General features: G+C 39.3%; 1 protein-coding gene across 1 annotated transcript in view; it reads left to right on the plus strand.

Moving 5' to 3' along the window:
- LOC100927026 (ubiquitin-conjugating enzyme E2 E2) overlaps positions 1-18,797 on the plus strand; it is a 323,016-nt gene that overhangs the window by 283,168 nt on the left and 21,051 nt on the right. Inside the window, exon 4 of the mRNA XM_031940345.1 lies at positions 2,927-3,074. Coding sequence (XP_031796205.1) covers positions 2,927-3,074 — 148 coding nt within the window. The remainder of the gene's footprint in view (positions 1-2,926; positions 3,075-18,797) is intronic.

Genomic DNA, 18,797 nt, shown 5'->3' on the forward strand with positions numbered 1-18,797 from the left:
GAAATTAGGGCTATGAATCAGCCCAGAAACGTTTAAAGCACAATTTTTACAAAAGTAATTATCAAAATTATTCCTGCCAGACACATAATAAGCACTTCATAAATGTTTGTTGATGACAAAAACAGTTGATATCTGATTAAAATTATTGCTATATTTAGCCTAAATATGTGGATTTTTTCAAAAGCTTTGGTGATGTTTATTAATTTATTCCTTAAAAAATTAATTAACCGCTTTTCTGCTTGAGATGATTCTGGGCACTGGGAATTACAAAGACAAAGTGACACAATCTCTGACCTCAAGAAACTTGCCTCTCCGGAGAGCCAAGTGGGTCAGGCCAGGGCAGCAGGGTTGGGCTTCACAGAAAATGGGGCACTCGAGTGAAGGGGATTCTGAAAAGAGAAGGGGAGGAAGAATGAGGGAGAGGTGACGAGCTGGGGGCCTTCGGGTTGGCTCGGTGAGTAGAAGACAGAGTGTGTGGGAAGGAGAAATACAAAAAAGGCCGAGCTAGAGCTTGACTGGGCAGGGCCTTTGTCACCCAGATGAGGGGAGGGAAACTCATTACCCACATTTTACACATGAGGAAGTGGGAGCAGACAGAGATAAGTGGCCCTCCAGGGTCACCAAGAGTCTGGGGACCTGCACCGGCAGCACCAAGGCAGACAAGAATGGTCCCCATTCTTAGGAAGCCCCGTTGTAATGGGGAGACAGCAGCGAACGCGGCTTTCTCACTAGCTATCTGTGCCCTCTGGGAATGGCTGAACAAACTGGGGTACATGAAGGTAATGGAATATTATTGTTCTATACAAAATGACGAACAAGCTGATTATAGAAAGGCCTGGAAAGTTACACGAACTGACACTGAACGAAACAAGCAGAACCAGGAATACAGTGTACACAATAACGGCCAGAATGTGCAGTGATCAACTAAGAAAGGCTCAGTTCTTCTCAGCAATTCAGTGATCTAAGGCAATCCCAATAACCTTTGAGTGGAAAATGCCATCCACATCAAGAGAGAAGTGTGGAGACTGCATGGAAATCAGCACATGTTTTGTTCTGGGTTTTTTTCTTTCATGATTTTTCCCTTTTGTTCTGATTTTTCTTTCCCAACGCGATTCATAAGGAAATGTGCTTTTTTTTTTTTTAAATTATTATTATAGTAACTTTTTATTGACAGAATCCATGCCAGGGTAATTTTTTTTTTTTACAACATTATCCCTTGCACTCACTTCTGTTCCGATTTTTCCCTCCCATTCTCCACCCCCTCCCCTAGATAGCAAGCAGTCCTACATATGTTGAATATGTCCTAGTATATCCTAGATACAATGTATGTGTGCAGATCCAAACAGTTTCCTTGTTGCACAGGGAGAATTGGATTCAGAAGGTAGAAGTAACCCGGGAAGAAAAATAAAAATGCAAACAGTTTACATTCATTTCCCAGTGTTCTTTCTTTGGATGTAGCTGCTTCTGTCCATCATTGATCAATTGAAACTGAATTAGGTCTCTGTCAAAGAAATCCACTTCCATCAGAATACATCTTCATACAGTATCGTTGTTGACGTATATAATGAGCTCTTGGTTCTGCTCATTTCACTTAGCATCAGTTCATGTAATTCTCTCCAAGCTTCTCTGTATTCATCTTGCTGGTCGTTTCTTACAGAACAATAATATTCCATAATATTCATATACCACAATTTACCCAACCATTCTCCAGTTGATGGGCATCCACTCAGTTTCCAGCTTCTAGCCACTACAAACAGGGGTGCCACAAACATTTTGGCACATACTGGTCCCTTTCACTTCTTTAGTATCTCTTTGGGGTATAAGCCCAGTAGAAACACTGCTGGATCAAAGGGTATGCACAGTTTGATAACTTTTTGGGCATAATTCCAGACTGCTCTCCAGAATGGTTGGATTTGTTCACAACTCCACCAACAATGTATCAGTGTCCCAGCTTTCCCGCATCCCCTCCAACAATCATCATTATTTTTTCCTGTCATCTTAGCCAATCTGACAGGTGTGTAGTGGTATCTCAGAGTTGTCTTAATTTGCATTTCTCTGATTAATAATGATTTGGAACTCTTTCATATGAGTGGTAATAATTTCAATTTCATCATCTGAAAATTGTCTGTTCATATCCTTTGACCATTTATCAATTGGAGAATGGCTTGGTTTCTTATAAATTAGAGTCAATTCTCTATATGGAAATGTGCTTTTAAAAAAATAAACGTACATGTATAACCAGAAGAAAATAAATTTTTTAAAAAACAAATGGGCATCTCGAATTTTGCAAATTTTGTGATGAGCTAGAATTCTGTTTTGAAAGCTGCTATCAAATTATATATTTTTTTCAACTACTAATTATAAGGACAGAAATATTGTCATCAGTAGTTTATCATTGACATTCATAAATCCCTTGATAATTAGAATATTTAAGTGTACAAATCCATACTAGATGTGAAAAAGTAGCTGTAAATGGTATCTTAAATTTTTTTTCTAACTTAAGATCTGAGAATCATTTGATTTTTTAAGACTAGAAAGGGAACTTAAAGGGTATCAGGTCTAGCCTCCTTCTCATTTTATAGATGAGGAAACTGAGTGCCCAGAGAGATTATATGATGTAGCGAGTGTCAGGTTTGCGTTTGAATCCAGGAGTCTTACTCTATTCCACTGTACCAAACCTTGAGTTTGATTTTTTTTCCTAATAGGTTCTTCTATACTGATCATACAAGAAAGTATTATAGTGGCAACGAATAATTTGAACCTCAGGGAAAATCCTAAAATCCTTGTAACTTTTGAGCAAGATCTTATAATGATTTCATTTAATAATAGTTTATCTGTTAGGAGAAATGCAAAAGTTTAACCTGAGATATCTGTTGAATTGTTTCATCTAATAATAGTGTGTGCTTCTTTACATTTTTCTCTCTAGGTTACATTTCGGACAAGAATCTATCACTGTAATATTAACAGCCAAGGAGTGATCTGTCTGGACATTCTAAAGGATAACTGGAGTCCAGCTCTCACCATTTCTAAGGTTCTTCTCTCCATCTGCTCACTTCTCACAGATTGCAACCCTGGTAAGTTGGCCAACTCTTGACAGTCCGGTCCACTGCCCTCCTTTTCTTCTTGTGAACCATTTTACATCTCTGTCGTGTTTCCTGCCCTTTCCTAAATTGGGTCAGTTCGTTAACTCTTCATGGATCATTTCTTACTGTATGTGTTGGGGATGGGGAAGAGCATTGATTATATAAATTAAAGAAAAATTCCTCCAGAAGGGAAAGTGCATTTAAGGACTACATGATAAGAATACATTAACTGCTACAGCCAAATAATAAAAATTCAAATTGAAGAGCTTAAGCCTTAATTATATACCTAGGAGAAGATGCTAATTTCAGAAATGTAGGCTATTAAAGTGTGATACAGTCAAACAGCAGCAGAGACTGAACCCTCCAGCATTCTCCCAGGGTCTGGAGAACTATCTGACCAAAATAAACAAACGGGGAAAACCCTACTGACCGGGCTTTCTGGATTGGGAAAGGCTGAGAGAGACAAATAAGGAAAAGCCGCTGCCTGGGCTATCCAAAGGCTATTCCAAAAGCCATCCCAGACTGGCTTTCAGAATATGATCCCTTCTCTCTCCTACTTCTTTATTCTTCTAAGAATTAAAGAACACACCTGGTCCATTTCCCACTGTTCAGTTCTGCTTGGGAAACTCTTTGTTCCAAAAGGACGCCTAAAATCCAAGGTGTGCTGAAGCTAGTTCGCACCTGCTTCTCCTCACCCACGGTTCCGTGTTCATCATGGAGCATTTACGTCTCGGAGAACAGCAAATGCTGCAGATGCGGGCTGGATGTGCTGTTTTGTCGATTGTCTTGACTGAGAGATTGCTGGAGAAAATGTTAGTAATGTCGGTTTACTCAGAAGTGAGTTGTGGTCACATTTTTTCCTTCTGGAGAGCCAATCGTTAAACATTCGCTGACAACCTCCTGGCTATCTTGGATTCTTAAGAGATTTCTGGAGTGATTCCGCAGTCTTGTGATAGCAAGCTCCCTTCATTGACAAATCTCTTGTTGGGTATGGTATACAGGAGACCCTTGCTCTGCTGAGTCTGACCAATTCAGAACTTTGATGCTTTTCTCTGATATTTTAGAAAGCTTAGAGGGGTAGAAACTGGGCTGGTGGTCTCACTGGCATGGGGTCGTGCTGCCAGAATCATAGAAACGGCTCCCTGTCGCCACATATTGGTATAGAAAATCATTCCTTCACCCTATCTTTGCTAGATGGTCTTTTGTTAAATATTTCCCAGTTTCTGAGTCGAATTCATTTTTAAAAATAAGCCATGTCTCAGTTGATAAATGATCAAAAGATATGATCTGTGCCCAAAGGGTTATGAATGACAAAAAAGATCAAAAAAAGAAAAAAGGAAAATGATCTATGTGTGCAAAAAATATGCATAACATCTCTTCTTAGGGCAAAAAAAATGGACATTGAAGGGATGCCCATCAATTGGGAAATAGCTTAATAAACTGTGGTGTGTATTTATGATGGAATATTATTGTTCTGTGGGAAATGATGAGCAGGATGCTCTTAGGAGAAAAGAAAACCTGCAAAGTCCTCTGTGAACTCAAGTGCAGTGTACTACATAAAAAGTAATAGCAATGTTCTGGGATGATAACTGTGAATAACTTTACTATTCTCAGTAATACAATCATCCATGACTACTCTGAAGGATTTATGATGAAAATCCTATCCATACCCAGAGAAGGAACGATTGTGTCTGAATACATATTGAAGCATTTTCTCTTTCTTGCTCTATTTCTGTTTATTTTTTTTTAACTTAATTTTTCTTGAGGATTTTTATTTTCATTATGGGAAGAACTATGTTTTTTCACAATTATGGAAATGTTTTGCATAACTTTATAAGTAGTTTATTAATTGTGGGTTGGGGATAAGGGAAAGAACTTAGAACTCAAAAAATTTTAAAACAAATATTAAAAAAAAATTTTTGTTTCGAATATAACTGGGGAAAAATATAAAATAAAATATACATAGCACACACACCAAAAAAAATTTCCCAATTACAATTTAAACTGATTCTGATGGACTCAGTCAAGAGTTTTGTGTATTATGTGCCACTAGTAGTAGCTATAATAATAAAAGCTAATATGTGTGTAGTATTTATTGGGTGTCAGGTGCTCTGATAAGCACTTTACAGTTATTATCTCATTTGATTCTCACAACCACCCTAAGAGGTAGGTGCATCACATGGGGACACAGAGGCAGACAGATTAAGTGATTTGCCTATAGTTATACAGTTAGTAAGTATCTGAGGCTGGATTTGAATTCAGGTCTTCCAGGCCCAGGTCCAGTGCTCTGTGCATTATGGTACCACGTGGATGTCTAAAGTAACAAGAAGATATTTTTATATCCCCGACCAAAGTCCCACAAATTTAAATTTAATGGATTCTGAATTCATTGGGTTTTATTAATGCTAAAGAATGAACAGTATCATGGGACCAGCAGCTCTCAGTGTTCCACAATTTACTCAGCTTTGGCTTCCTTTTTAAAGGCAGAAATCCTCACACTTTGATTATTTGGCAAAGATTCCCTGATTTCAGATTGCCCGGCTGCTGCTATTTTTGTATCCAGTACAATTTTGATAGTTTTCCTTGGCTTCTTTCCTTAACTCTCCTCTCTACAGCATGCAGCCCTTTTAAGAAATTATTTTTATTTGTTTTCTTAATCTTTCTCAATTGAATGTTTAAAAAATTTAATCATTTTTTAAAAAAATTTGAATTCCAAATTCTTTTCCTCATTTCTGCCTCTCCTATCTCCCTTAAAAAAGCAATTTCATTTTAATTATACATGTAAAGCCATACAAAACACATTTCCATATTAGCCCAGTTGCAAAAGAAAACACAAATAAAATAAGACAATAAATATAAAGATTTTTTTTAAAACATGATTCAGCATTTACAGTTATATCAGTTTTCTCTTGGCACATGGAAAGCATTTTTCATCATGAATCCTCTGGGTCTTTCACAGATGATCATTGTTACAATATTGATGTTACTATGTACAGTATTCTCCTGGTTCTGCTCACCTCACTTTGTTATGAGTACATATGAGTATTCCCAGGTTTTTCTGAAACCTTCCTGCCTATTAATTTCTTATAGCAAAATAGCATTCCATCACAACCATATACCACATTTTTAACCAATCCCCAATTGATGGGAATCCCCTCAGTTTCCAGTTTTTGCCACCACAAAAAGAACTACTATAAATGTTTTTGAACATTAGGTCATTTTCCTTTTCTTTGATGTCTTTGGAATACAAATTAATAGTGGTCTTGTTGAGCCAAAAGATAGGTACAGTTTTATACCTTTTGGGGCATAGTTTCAATTTATTCTCCATAATAATTGGATAAGTTCACAACTTCACCAACAGTGCATCAGGGTCCCAAATTTTTCCACATCCTCTCCAGCAAATGTCTTTTTCCTTTTTGGCCATATTACCAATGTCATAGGTGTGAGGTGGTATTTTGGATTTGTTTTAACTAGCATTTCTTTCGCCAGTAGTGAGGGAGAGCATTTTTTTCATATGTGTATTAATAGCTTTGATTTCTTCTTCTGAAAACTGCCTCTGCATAGCGTTTCACTCTTTGTCAACTGAGGAATGCCTTATATTTTTATAAATTTGGCTCCGTTTCCTATATTTTGAAAAATGAGATCTTGATTAGAGAAACTTGCTGCAAAATATTTTTCCCGGTTTCCGGTTTTCCTTCTAATTTTTTCTTTATGTATAAAAGGTTTTAAATTTTGCTTAATCAAAATTATCCATTTCTCTTTCCATAATTCCCTCTATTTCTTGTTTGGTCATGAATTCTTCTCTTATCCATCTATCTGACAACTATATTTTTTCCATGCTCCCCTAATTTAATTATGAAATCATACTTTATATTTAAATCATTTATCCACTTTGACCTAACCTTGGTATACAGTATAAAATGTAGAGCTATATCTAGTATATGCCAAAGTCTTTCTCCTTTTCCTAGCAATTTTTTGTCAGATATCGAATTCTTATCTCAAAAGCTTGGATCTTTAGATTTATCAAACAATAGATCACTATGGTAATTTATTATTCTATATTGTACTGATCTGTTCCATTGATCCATAATTCTATTTCCCGATCGGTTCTAGATTGTTTTGATGCTTACTATTTTTTAATATAGTTTAAAATCTGAAACTGCTAGAACACCTTCTCTAACATTTTTTTAATTGATCCCTTTGATATCCTTGATTTTTTTCTTCTAGATCAATTTTGTTAGTTTTTTCTGGATGTACAAAATAATTCTTTGCTAGTTTGATTGGCATGGCATTGAATAAATTAATTTAAATAGAATTGAAATTTTTATTATATTAGCTCTGCTTACCATGAACAATTAACATTTCCCTAGTTGTTTAAGTCTGACTTTATTTATAAAAAAAGTATTTTGTAATTGTGTTCATATAATCCCTGGGTTTATCTTGGCAGGTAGACTCCCAAGTATTTTATATTATTTGCAGTTATTTTAAATGGAATTCATCTTTCTGTCTCTTCCTGCTGGCTTTTATTGGTAATAAATATATAGAAATGCTGATAATTTATGTGGGTTTATATTATATCTTGCAGCTTTGCAAACTTAATTGTTTCAATCTATTTTTAAGTTGATTCTCTATAGTTTTGCAGATATAGCATCATATAGTTTTGTTTCCTCATTGCCTATTCTGATACCTTCAACCTCTTTTTCTTGTCTTATTGTTATAGCTAAACATTTCTAGTATAATATTGAATAATAGTGGTGATAATGAACATCTTTGCTTCAGTACTGATCTTATCAGAAAGGCTTCAAGTTTGTCCTCATTATAAATGATGCTTGCTCTTGGATTTAGATAAAGGCTCCATTTAATCCTGTTTTCTAGTTTTTAATGGGAATGGTTGTTATATTTTATCCAAGGCTTTTTCTACATCTATTGATATAATCGTTTGATTTTTATTGTTTTTGCAACTGATGTGATCATTTATGCTGATAGTTTTCCTGATATTGAGCCAGGCATCCCTGCCAGAAATCCTACATGTTCAAAGTGCATGATCTTTGTGATATATTGCTGTTATTGCCTGCCTCCTATTTTATTTTAAATTGGTGCATCAGGATTCATTAAGAAAGTTTCTGCATAGTTTATCTATTTTTCCTGTCTCTGGCTTAGGTATCAAAACCATATTTGTGTCATAAAAGGAATTAGATAGAATTTCTTTTTTTTTTTCAAATAGTTTGGAATTAATTATTTTATAAATATTTAGTAGAATGCGCTTGTTAATCTGTCTGATCCTGAGAATTTTTTAAGGAACTCATTTGATGCCTTGTTCTTTTTCTTTCTCAAAGATAGCTATTTAAGCATTCTATTTCTTCTTCTGTTAATCTTGGCAGTTTACATTTTTGTAAATATTTATTCATTTCACTTAGATTGTCAATTTTACCACCATGTAATTGGGCAAAATAATTCTTTAAAATGGGTTTAATTTCATCTTCATTGATGGTGCATGAATTCATCCTTTTCATTTTTTATTCTTGTCCTAATTCTTTTCCTTTTTTTTAATTACCAAGTGCTTTTTTCTGTTTTATTGTTTTTCCTCTAAAAACCATCTCCTTGTTTTATTTATTAGTTTAATGGTTTTTCAGTTTTATTTAATTTCCCTTTTGATTTTCAGAATTTCCATTTTTGGTATTTAAGTTGGGTTTTTTAATTTATTCTTTTTCTATTTTCTTTTTCTTTTCTAATGTGCAAATTAGTTCATTGATCTGTTCTTTCTTTTATCATTGTATGCATTTAGACAGATAAATTTTCTCCTAAGTACTGCTTTGGCTGCATCCTGCAAATTTTGAAATGTTGTCTAATTGTCATTCTCCTTAATAAAATTATTGTTTATATGATTTATTCTTTGACTCACTCTTTCTTAAGATTAGATTAGTTTGCAATTAGCTTTTAAACTATGTTCTCACAGTTCTTTATTAAATTAAATTGTTATTGCATTATGATCTGAAAAGGATACATTTTAATATTTCTGCTTTTTTGCATTTGGTTGTGAGGTTTTTAATGTCATTATATATGGTCCATTTTTGTGAAAGTTCAGTATACAGCTGAGAAAAAGATTTACTCCTTTCTGCTCCCATTCAGTTTCCTCCAGAATTCTGTCATCTCTAATTTTTCTAAGATTGAATCTATCTTTTTGCTTACTTTCTTATTTATTTTATGGTTAGATTTAGCTCTGAGAGAAGAAAGTTGCGATCCCCCGCTTTTTCTATTTCCCCCTGTAATTCATTTAACTTTTCCTTTAAGAATTTGGATGCTATGCCCTTTATTGTATATAGGTACTGATATTACTTTATTTCTTTGGTTCCTTTAAGCAAAATGTAGTTCCTCTGCTTATCCCATTTAAATAGGTCTATTTTTGTTTTGCCTAAGATCGTGATTTCTACTCCTGCCTTTTTTACAAAACTAAAGCAAAGTGAAATCTCTTCCAGCTCCTTATTTTAATTCTCTGTGTGTTTCTTATAAACAGCATACTGTGTTCCCAGACTCAGCTGTCTGTGCAATGTAGTAGGCACCTAATAAATGGCATTGGTAGGTTGAATGGGCCGTTGCAGGAGGAATTCATTTTCAGGCATAGTTTGAACTAATAGTAAGTCTTGGACATTCATTCTCCTGTGTCTCTCTGACTAAAATTCAGTGAGGTTCTTGGCTTCATAGGCTTCGGTTTGCCTTTTTTATTGTAAATGGAATCCGTTTTTGAGGCGCTTCTATGCTTTGTCCTAGTCTAGATCTGGTCTCTGTACTTGAGTTTCCTTTGACTTGGTGCCCACCGTAGGGAGTAACTGGCACTAACACGTTTTTCCTTTTGTGATCAGACTTGGGGAGGAATACAGTGAGATCAGAGCTTCGCCTGGGTCCAATTGTTGTTTTTATTTACTTTTCTCATTTAAAGAGTCATTTTTAGCAGTAAAAAATAACTAGGGCTTCGAGGCTGTTTTCCCCCTGAAAATAAAGGGGTGTGTAGAGGGAGGTGTGTTGGTGCTTCTGGCTTGGATGTAACAAGGCATCTGCTTCCAGGTTCCAGACTGTCACCTTTTTAAATTCTTAGAGTAATTCTGGGTTTTTTAATGGTCTAAGAATTCCCTCCAGTTTCCTTTGCACATGGGGTCTCCATTAGCAGCTTTTTCTCCACCTGAAGGAGAATCACCTGAGTCCAATGAGGAGCGCATTCTCCCCTCTCCCCGGGAGCTGTGTCCCAACCACCCAGGGGCAGAGGCCAGCAGGGGGGCTTTGATAAGAACTCTTTGTTCTCAGCGCCTCACCAGGGCATACAGGGGGAGGGCAGATGGGAGGGCAGCAGGAAAATACAAAAATAGAAACGCCACACTCGGGCCACGGGCTTCTCCCACCTCCATGGTCTTCCAGCTAAGGACCCGAAGCATCCCATGGCCCTTGGTCTTGGGTTTGTGCAGATCTTCATTAGAACCACAGACAGCAAGGGGGACAGGCAGCTCATTAGTCCTCCGTCCTATCCAGTGAGTCCCCCGATTGCAGCTGCAGCCTCTCTAGGGGACGGCGTGAATGAAAGAGGCTCTGGTTCCCGCAGCTTCCATCCCGTGCAGGATGGTCTGCAGAGGGCTTCTTCCTGGGGATGCCTGGGCAGCCTCGTGTCCCTTTGTTCCCTGAAGACAGGGCTCTAGTGGGCCTTTCAAGTAAGGAATACCGTGGTTTAGCCCGTGAGTTGTCTCAGGGCCCAACCCTGATTATTACTGATTGCTTCTCTTTGTCTTATTTTTATTTGGAACTGATCTTGTTCCTGATCGTTAGAATTGATTTCACTGCTCTTTCTCTGTCTCTCTGGGTCTCTGTCTTTCTCCTTCCTATCTTGGTCCCTCCATTAAAACCGGATAATTTCTGTGCAGGTGAGGTAGTTGCCCTAAGCCTGTGAACCAAAAGCAAGTTTGCTTCTAAAGGTGGAAATCCTGCCTCTGCATTCTCTTTGACACAGACTGCAATTCATTGTAGTAAAGACAGAGCTGACCTCAGAGACAGAAAGGCCTGGGTCCATCAGGCAACACTGACTGTGTCCTAAGTACTGAAGACACAAAGAAAATACAAAATATTGTCCTTGCCTTCAAGGAGCGTACATTTTTAAATTTTTTTTTTTTTATTTTTCCAAATGCATGTAAAGAAAGTTTTCAACATTCATTTTGGTAATACTTGATTACAAATTTTTCTCCCTCCCTTACCTCCCTCCTCCTTAAGACAGAAAGCAATCTAATATAGGTTAACTATGTGCAGTTTTTTAAAATATATTCCCATATTTGTCATATTGTGCAAGAAAAATTAGACCAAAAGAGAAAAACAATCTTGAGAAAACACACAAAGTGAAAATGCTATTCACTGATCACATTCAGTCTCCTAGATCTCGTTCTGGTACAGATGGCTCTCTCTATGATAAGTCTATTAGAATTACCTCAAATCACCACATTGCTGAGAAGCGCCAACTCCATCACAATTGATCATCACATAATCTTCTTGTTGCCTTGTACAATGTTTTCTTTGTTCTCTTCACTCAACTCATTTCCTGTAAGTCTCTCCAGGCCTTTCTGAAATCATCCTTCTGATGGTTTCTTACAGAACAACAGTATCCCATGACTTTCATATTCCATAATTTATTCAGCCATTCCCCCACTAATGGGCAGCCACTCAGTTTCCAGTTCCTTGCCACCACAGAAAGGGCTGCCACAAACATTTCTGCACATGTGGGACCTTTTCTCTTTTTTTATGATCTCCTTGGGTCACAGGCTCAGGAGAGACACTGCTGGATCACAGGGTACAGACATTTTGATAGCACTTTGGGCATAATAATGGGAAAGGCAGCATTTAAGTAACCAGGGTTACACAAGATATAGACAGAATGCATGAAGGTACTCTGAGGGAAGGAGACCCCAAGGCACCCTGTTATCTCCATCCTGTTTTGAAGGAGACCTCGGCAGGTGGGAGGAGCAGGAACGGCCTCCTGCAGAATGTGGAGTTTGGCCCACAGGTGTTCAGCATGAAGTACCCCCATGTCAGGCCATGGGGATGGAAGAGGAGGGCGACTGTTCTAGAAACTGGAGGTCAGCCAGTGTAGCTGGACCAGACTGTAGAGCAGGGAAGAAGACGAGTCAGAAGGGGCAGATTATCTCGAGGACTTTGCCCAGCCCTGCTCTTCCCACTCTTCCAAAAGGAGATTGGCTGCTTTACCTCCTAAGAGTTCTCCAGTACCTTGGAAGGGCTGAATATGTCTGTTTTCTAATGCCATTGACTTGAGCCTCGATTCCCACATATTCACCCACTGTTAAATGCCATTGATTAGTGTCCAAGTTTATTTAATCACTTAATATCAATTAGCTTTTACAAGAGATAATATATTGTGCAAATATACAAAAAAATAATAGCAGATTACAGATATTTCCCCCCAACATATAGGATCACACGCTCCTACACTAATGGTGTTAAACCAGATAGAATCAAGGGCCACTAAATAATATCTTAACATTCCTGGGGGCTGGCTACATCTCTTCCTAAAAACCCACATTTTTCTCTTTTTTCTTGCTAATTTATTCATGTTGTTAAGTATTTCCCAGTTACATTTTTATCAGGTTTAGATTGCACTCCGGAGTGCTGTGATTTCTTGTATCCTTGCCCAGAAAATGGGCTTGAGCTTAATATAGTTTCTATATAGCATTTACCCCGCCACGTTCACTTCCCAGTACAGTCTGTCTAGTGGATGGATGAGTTGCATCTCTGCTACTACTGGGTCACTTAGGTTCATTCGCTTTCTGTTGTCGGGTTCCTGCCAAATCCCACCATGGATTCTGAATCCCAGACTTTGTGTCTAACTCTCTTTAGACCTTTTGAAACTCCCAAGTGTGGAATCATCTCTGGCCTTCAAAATTAGGAAAGGAGGCAAGAGCAGGGCTTTCTCTTCTGGGCTCCGTGTATGCTCTGGGTCAAAGGGAGCCCACAGCCCATGACAGCTTGTTCCCCTTCTTGGGTCCTGCAGGGGGGGAAAGGGCCAAACCCAGAGGGCCACGCTTCCAAGTGCACCCTGCTTCCAGGCCCATCACCAGTAAAAAAAAAAAAGGACCCTCTCTACCATGTGATTAAAGAACTGGAACTCGTTACAGAACATTGGGATGCCTTCCGAAGGCTCCCCCTGGCACACCCAGGCCCCTTGGGCCTTACATGAGGTCTGCAGGGTATGAGTCCCCCGTGCCTTCCCCAGGCCAGCTGCGACACAGATCTGATGCCTGTGGTAACAGGGGGCCAAGGGCGTTCTGAACTCCGGGGCGACACTTGGGAACGAACCCCTGGAGCCCCTGGAGGGCTGGAGGAGGAGAGACTGGCAGCAAGGAAATGCGGGAGGCAGGCGTGGGGGGATGGGTGAGTGCTTGGCCCCAGGGGGGCTGTGAGGAGAAAAGAGGCAAAAGGAGAAGTGAGGAGCTCCGCCGACCACTTGCCTCAGCCGGGCGCCTTCTGATCCTCCCTGATGGATGTCCTGCCTTCCATCTCTTCTTCCGTCCCACCTCAGCCAAGGGCCCCCACCACAAAGCCCTCCCCATGAGCTCACCCTCCCTCGGGCATCTCTCTTTGCCATCACCTCCTTCCCTCCCCCAGCCTCTGGGTCCTGCTTTCTCCAGAGCTACCAGTGATCCTAATGGCCTTTTCTCAGCCCTGCTCTTCCTGGACCTCTCTGCAGTCAACAAACATTAATTACTCACTTACTGTGTGCTAGGCCTGGAGTTACAAGGAAAGACAAGAAGATTCCCTACTTTCAAGAAGCTCACTGTCTAAGGGAGGAGACAACGTGCAAAGGGCCGTGTAAAAGCTCTATGGGGACTGGCAGAAGGTGCTGGCCCTCCTCACGGACCTCCCCAAGGACCTCTCCTAGGCCCTTCCTTCTTGGATCCTGCCACCCTGGGTGCCCGATTCCCGGAGTGTGCCTCGGCAGAGCTGCCACAGGGCATCTGCCTGTTGGGCATCTCCATCTGACCGCGTCTCAATCACACCAGGCCCCCAAGGCACCCCGATATCTCCTCCCCATTCTGAAAGGCACAAGCCCTTAGGAGCACTTGATAAACATCCCGTTTGCCCCTCACCACAAGGCAAATGCCCTTCTCATTCCCTTTTACAGGTGAAAAAACTGGGGTCCGTAGAGGTTAGCTGACTTGCCAAGGGTCCCCCAGCTAGTAAGTATCTACGGTCAGATTGGAAGTGGGCACTGAAGTGCCTCAAAGGATAAATGCCTGCTGATCGAAGAAAGGATGTCATTCTCATCTTTTAAACATATGCTCTTTAACTTTTCTACTTAATGAATAAAATTTGTTTTTAAAAAAAAAACATTTTTTATAAGAGACAGAAAATAAAAAGATAACATTTGTAGCCAGTATTTGGCAATTTAATTTGGGGGAATCACCTCCTGTAATAGCTTCATATTGAATACAAATAGACATTAATATCAGTATTTCCAAATAGTAGTCTAGATAGAATCTATAATTTACATTTGACATCATTGTCAACCTTATATAAACACGGAAGGGGAAATGGCAGCGCTTATATGTAGTTTATGGTGAGCCCCTTGTAGATAAATAAATCTTGAAAAGCTGGTATTAGCTAATCTACCTACTCTGGATTTGGAGAGAGGATATATATATATTTGACTAATAATGAGTTATTCTGGCTCCAGTGCAGAAATCTGGAATTTGGGGATTCCCACAGAATCATATAAATGAGACTAAGAATATGCCACCCATTCTAAAGAAGCCACACAGAAATCGGGCACTTGGTAGGAGGTCTGTGTTAGATTAGGAGGTATGGTAAGGAATAAAGATTCATGGGTAAAAGAGCATAAATCAGGGAATCTTTTTAGACCAAAAGGACACTTCAAAAGAGTGAATTGAAGAGATTTACAAGAAAAAGAGTATTCCATGAAGGCTTTGATAGACAAAAGTGGAAAGCAACCATCCTGAGCTATTTAAGTTCAGTGTTTTAGTTAATATCACATGAATTGTTCTGCTATTTTAACAAATCTTGGGAAATGGAAAATCAAAATTCCATACAGAGCATTTATTCCTACATCTTTCTGGGCCATTTTTTGAATATCCATCAAAGGATGACACTATCTTGTAACTTCAGAATGTCCATAGTTTTAATTTGTGACCAAGTTCTAACAAGAAATATTTGTATTTAATCATTAAATGAAAGGAAGACCTAGTTTTGCAGAACAACTTATCTAAAAGGATGATTTCCCAAGAAATAAGGGAATAGAAGCATACAACAAAGAACAAAGGTGGGAGAAGTTCAGAGCAAAGTCTACAGCCAGAGCTCAAATGCTATGGCTGGGGGGGGGGGGGGGGGGGGAGATGGTATTGTTGGAGGCTCAGTCGTGAGTCTTCAGAACACTCAGGAAGGCCATGAGTGTTTGTCAAGGACTGTCCCAAACATGTTACAAATGTCCTGTCCGTCCATCTCGAGAAGGCCTGCAGGAAGAGGGATGCTGCTCAGTTGTGTTCTTTCTGGGAGCCTTTCGTTGGACCTTTTGGGAAGGCACTCGAGACTTCAGCAAACCAGGGAGGGCTGGAAAAGCTGGAGGTGTGGGACTGCCCAGAATAGCAGCCAGCTGCCAGAGAGCTCTGTGGGTCTTATGAAGGCAAAAGCAGCCACCACTGAGGAATTTCGGATTATCCCTGAAAATAACAATAGTGGTGATATAGCCAACAACCAGATTGCTATAGTGGTCAAAGGAAACGTGGCGAAATCGAAGCAGTTTAGGACACTACATTGACCTACCTGAGCCCTTGATGTGACAGTGGAAACACCTTCGTTCACCACCATGCTTTCTCCTACTTCCTTCCACAATGCAAAAAAGACTTTCTCCTTCACCGTGGTTTGTCAGTGTTTGTAGAACACAACTAAGACACTTCAAAAAGAAGCTCTCTTATTGAACAGCACTTCAGCATCTCCTTTAACTCTGGGTCTTGACATGTGACCAAGCATTTCATCTCCCTTTCCCTTTGGGGCCTGCTTTTGGTCCACATAAGGGTGATTTCACCAGTCTGGGGAAGTTCTGATATGAAAAATCTCTCCGCCAAAATAGATCTTTAATTCTTTCAACTCAGGTTCAATATCTCAAAATTAAGAAATTTGCCCATGGTCACACAACTAGTATGTCTCAAAGGCAGAAATGGAACATGGGTCTTGTTGACTGGACAGCTGACCCTTTCTCCACATTGCCCTGAAGCCTCTCAACATTACAGTAACTTTTATTGAATTTACCCCTATAAAATAACCCACTTCCTCCTCCCAGGCACTGTCCTTCCCTTCTTATTGAGTAGCACAGTGGTGATCTGGTGACTCTGGGGGCTTCTTTCCTTTGCTTCTGGCCCTTTTTTTTCCTTCACATTTGAAGTGTGGAAATTCTTTGTAGATTTGATTTTCCAAAAAAGCCGATTTCTCCTATATTAACTAGAATTCAAGATGCAGCTTAAAAATTCCCTTGTTGCTTATCTGAAAAAGGAAAAAATCACTCCCGTTCTGTGTGTGTGAACAATGACAGGATTTTATTTGTGAGTCAGCCATTATTGTCCCCATCTCTCTTTCTTCCCGTGGCCTAGAACGTAGCCCTGAACTTTGTTTGACCTAGAGGATTCCTGGCCATTCCCATGATTGGGTGGTGAATCCAGCAGCCATCCTTTATGATCACTGAACATTTCTCCCAAATTAGTGATTTTTCTCTCAATTTCTTCTTCACTAATGTAGCTTCTTGAACTTACACATCGCTTTGGGGATTGATTCATCTAGGGAGGCTTTTGAAAGAAAAGTACAAGGAAAAATGCACTCATTTGTAATAATTGCTGGGAAAGTCAGTGTGATTCAGTAAAAAGTGTGAATAATAGAATATTCTTAACAAAATTTCATTACTTCCAAGTATACAGTATAATAAATTAGCCAAGTGTTTCTGAGTAGAAATCCTCTTGGGCCTGCTTCAAAGTATGTGGAGGCAATGATTTCTGACTATCACACTTTATGTGCAAATGATCATTGCGAAAGTGTTAGAAAAAGTTTTCTTAATCAGACTAAACTTTGCCTTGGTGATCTTGTTGACCCAGTTAATTTATTCAGCAAACAGAACTAATACAGTACATTTTGATTAAAGTTTGTTGTCAGGTCTAGGATGAATTCTGAATCTGTGGGGTCTAAATGGATGGTTTTTGCTTTTAGTCTGGCCCTGTGATTTCCTTGCTGTAGGGTACTCCTGATGCATAAATCCATTCCATCAAGGAAAACTATGCCTGTTCCACAATTTAAACTTTAGAGTTGCCTACTCATGGAAACTTGATCTGCCCTGGGTCATACCACCAGCAGCAGTGTTTAAACCAGGTCTCTGCCAATCCTCTATCCGCAAGACCATTTTGTTTCATATATTTAGTAAAGTTTTTTTTTTTTAGTAAAAATTTTTTTTAACATTGTTGAACTGAATTGCCTAATGTGTAATTATGTTATATAGATTTTTGGTACAATCACACTGTGACATTTGTTTTTTAAGGGGGTTAAGGATTTAGAAGAGAGAGAGAGACATCTTAACTCCCTAATATTATAGCTGAGAAACATGATGCACGCAAAGTCACACAAGTGCTAATCATCAGGGGCAGAGTGTGCAAATCTGTTAACAGCAACTACTTGCAATTAGATTTACTTGTTTGACTAGCATTCTAGGTAGCAGTTGGACAGAAGGTGAGCCTCCCAAGGTCCTTATAGATCACCGTATTACAAAACCACAAAACTTCAGACTTGGACAGAGCTCCATGGCTACCTAACCTTACCCCTACTCAGTGATGAATGCTTATTACACACCCCCGTGGCCTCTCAGGATGCTAAAAGTCTGTGATTCCGGTTATCTAGCCTTTATTCAAAGACCCTCATAGAAAATCCCCTCATTTTACAGATGAGTAAACTGAGACTTAACAAAGGGAAGAGACTTGCTTGTGGCCTCCCCACGCAGTGGAGCTGAGAAGCAAGGTGTTCCACCTTCGCATTGAGTATTCTTGCCGATATCCAGGCTGTCTGCCGCCCCACGAGGACTGAATGTCTTTTCCACTTCTCATCTAGCTATCTGGAGTTTGTGGGTAGTTTTGTGAGAGAAAAATACAGAGCTGTGAATATTTGAAAAATGAATGAAGCCATCCCATGTCGAGTCCCTGGCGCCTTTTAGAAGCTGCAGCTAACAAATTGGATTCTTGCTTTCTCCTTCCCCTTTCTTTATGCCATCCGTGTCTGGAAACTTACTTGCTGAATATCAGTGCTCATCATCATTCTTCTGCTAAGATGAAAAAAATCACAGAAAAACGAGTTAGACTAATTACTCTAGCCCATCTCTTCTCGTTTATCTTTCTCACTTCTCTCTCCATATTTTTCCAAGCCTCAGGAGTCTCCTGGACCAGCAAATCCTAGAGGTGCTAAAACCTCACATATGAGGTCAACAGCTATAATCAGGGAGTCCCTTTGATCTGCAGGCAGGTCTGTCCGCCTTGGTATGATCCTGGAAAGGAGAGAAATCCTATGTTACGAAGTTTGCGCGTGCTTTGGATTTGGGGCACATGTCACATAGAAATGCTCCCTTGCTTGGTGGTTAGATCCTTTGCACACCCCACCAAAAGCCCATTTCACCTTAGTTTTATCTGC

The sequence above is a fragment of the Sarcophilus harrisii genome, chromosome 5, assembly GCF_902635505.1.
Source record: "Sarcophilus harrisii chromosome 5, mSarHar1.11, whole genome shotgun sequence".
In the NCBI taxonomy this organism is placed as follows: domain Eukaryota; kingdom Metazoa; phylum Chordata; class Mammalia; order Dasyuromorphia; family Dasyuridae; genus Sarcophilus; species Sarcophilus harrisii.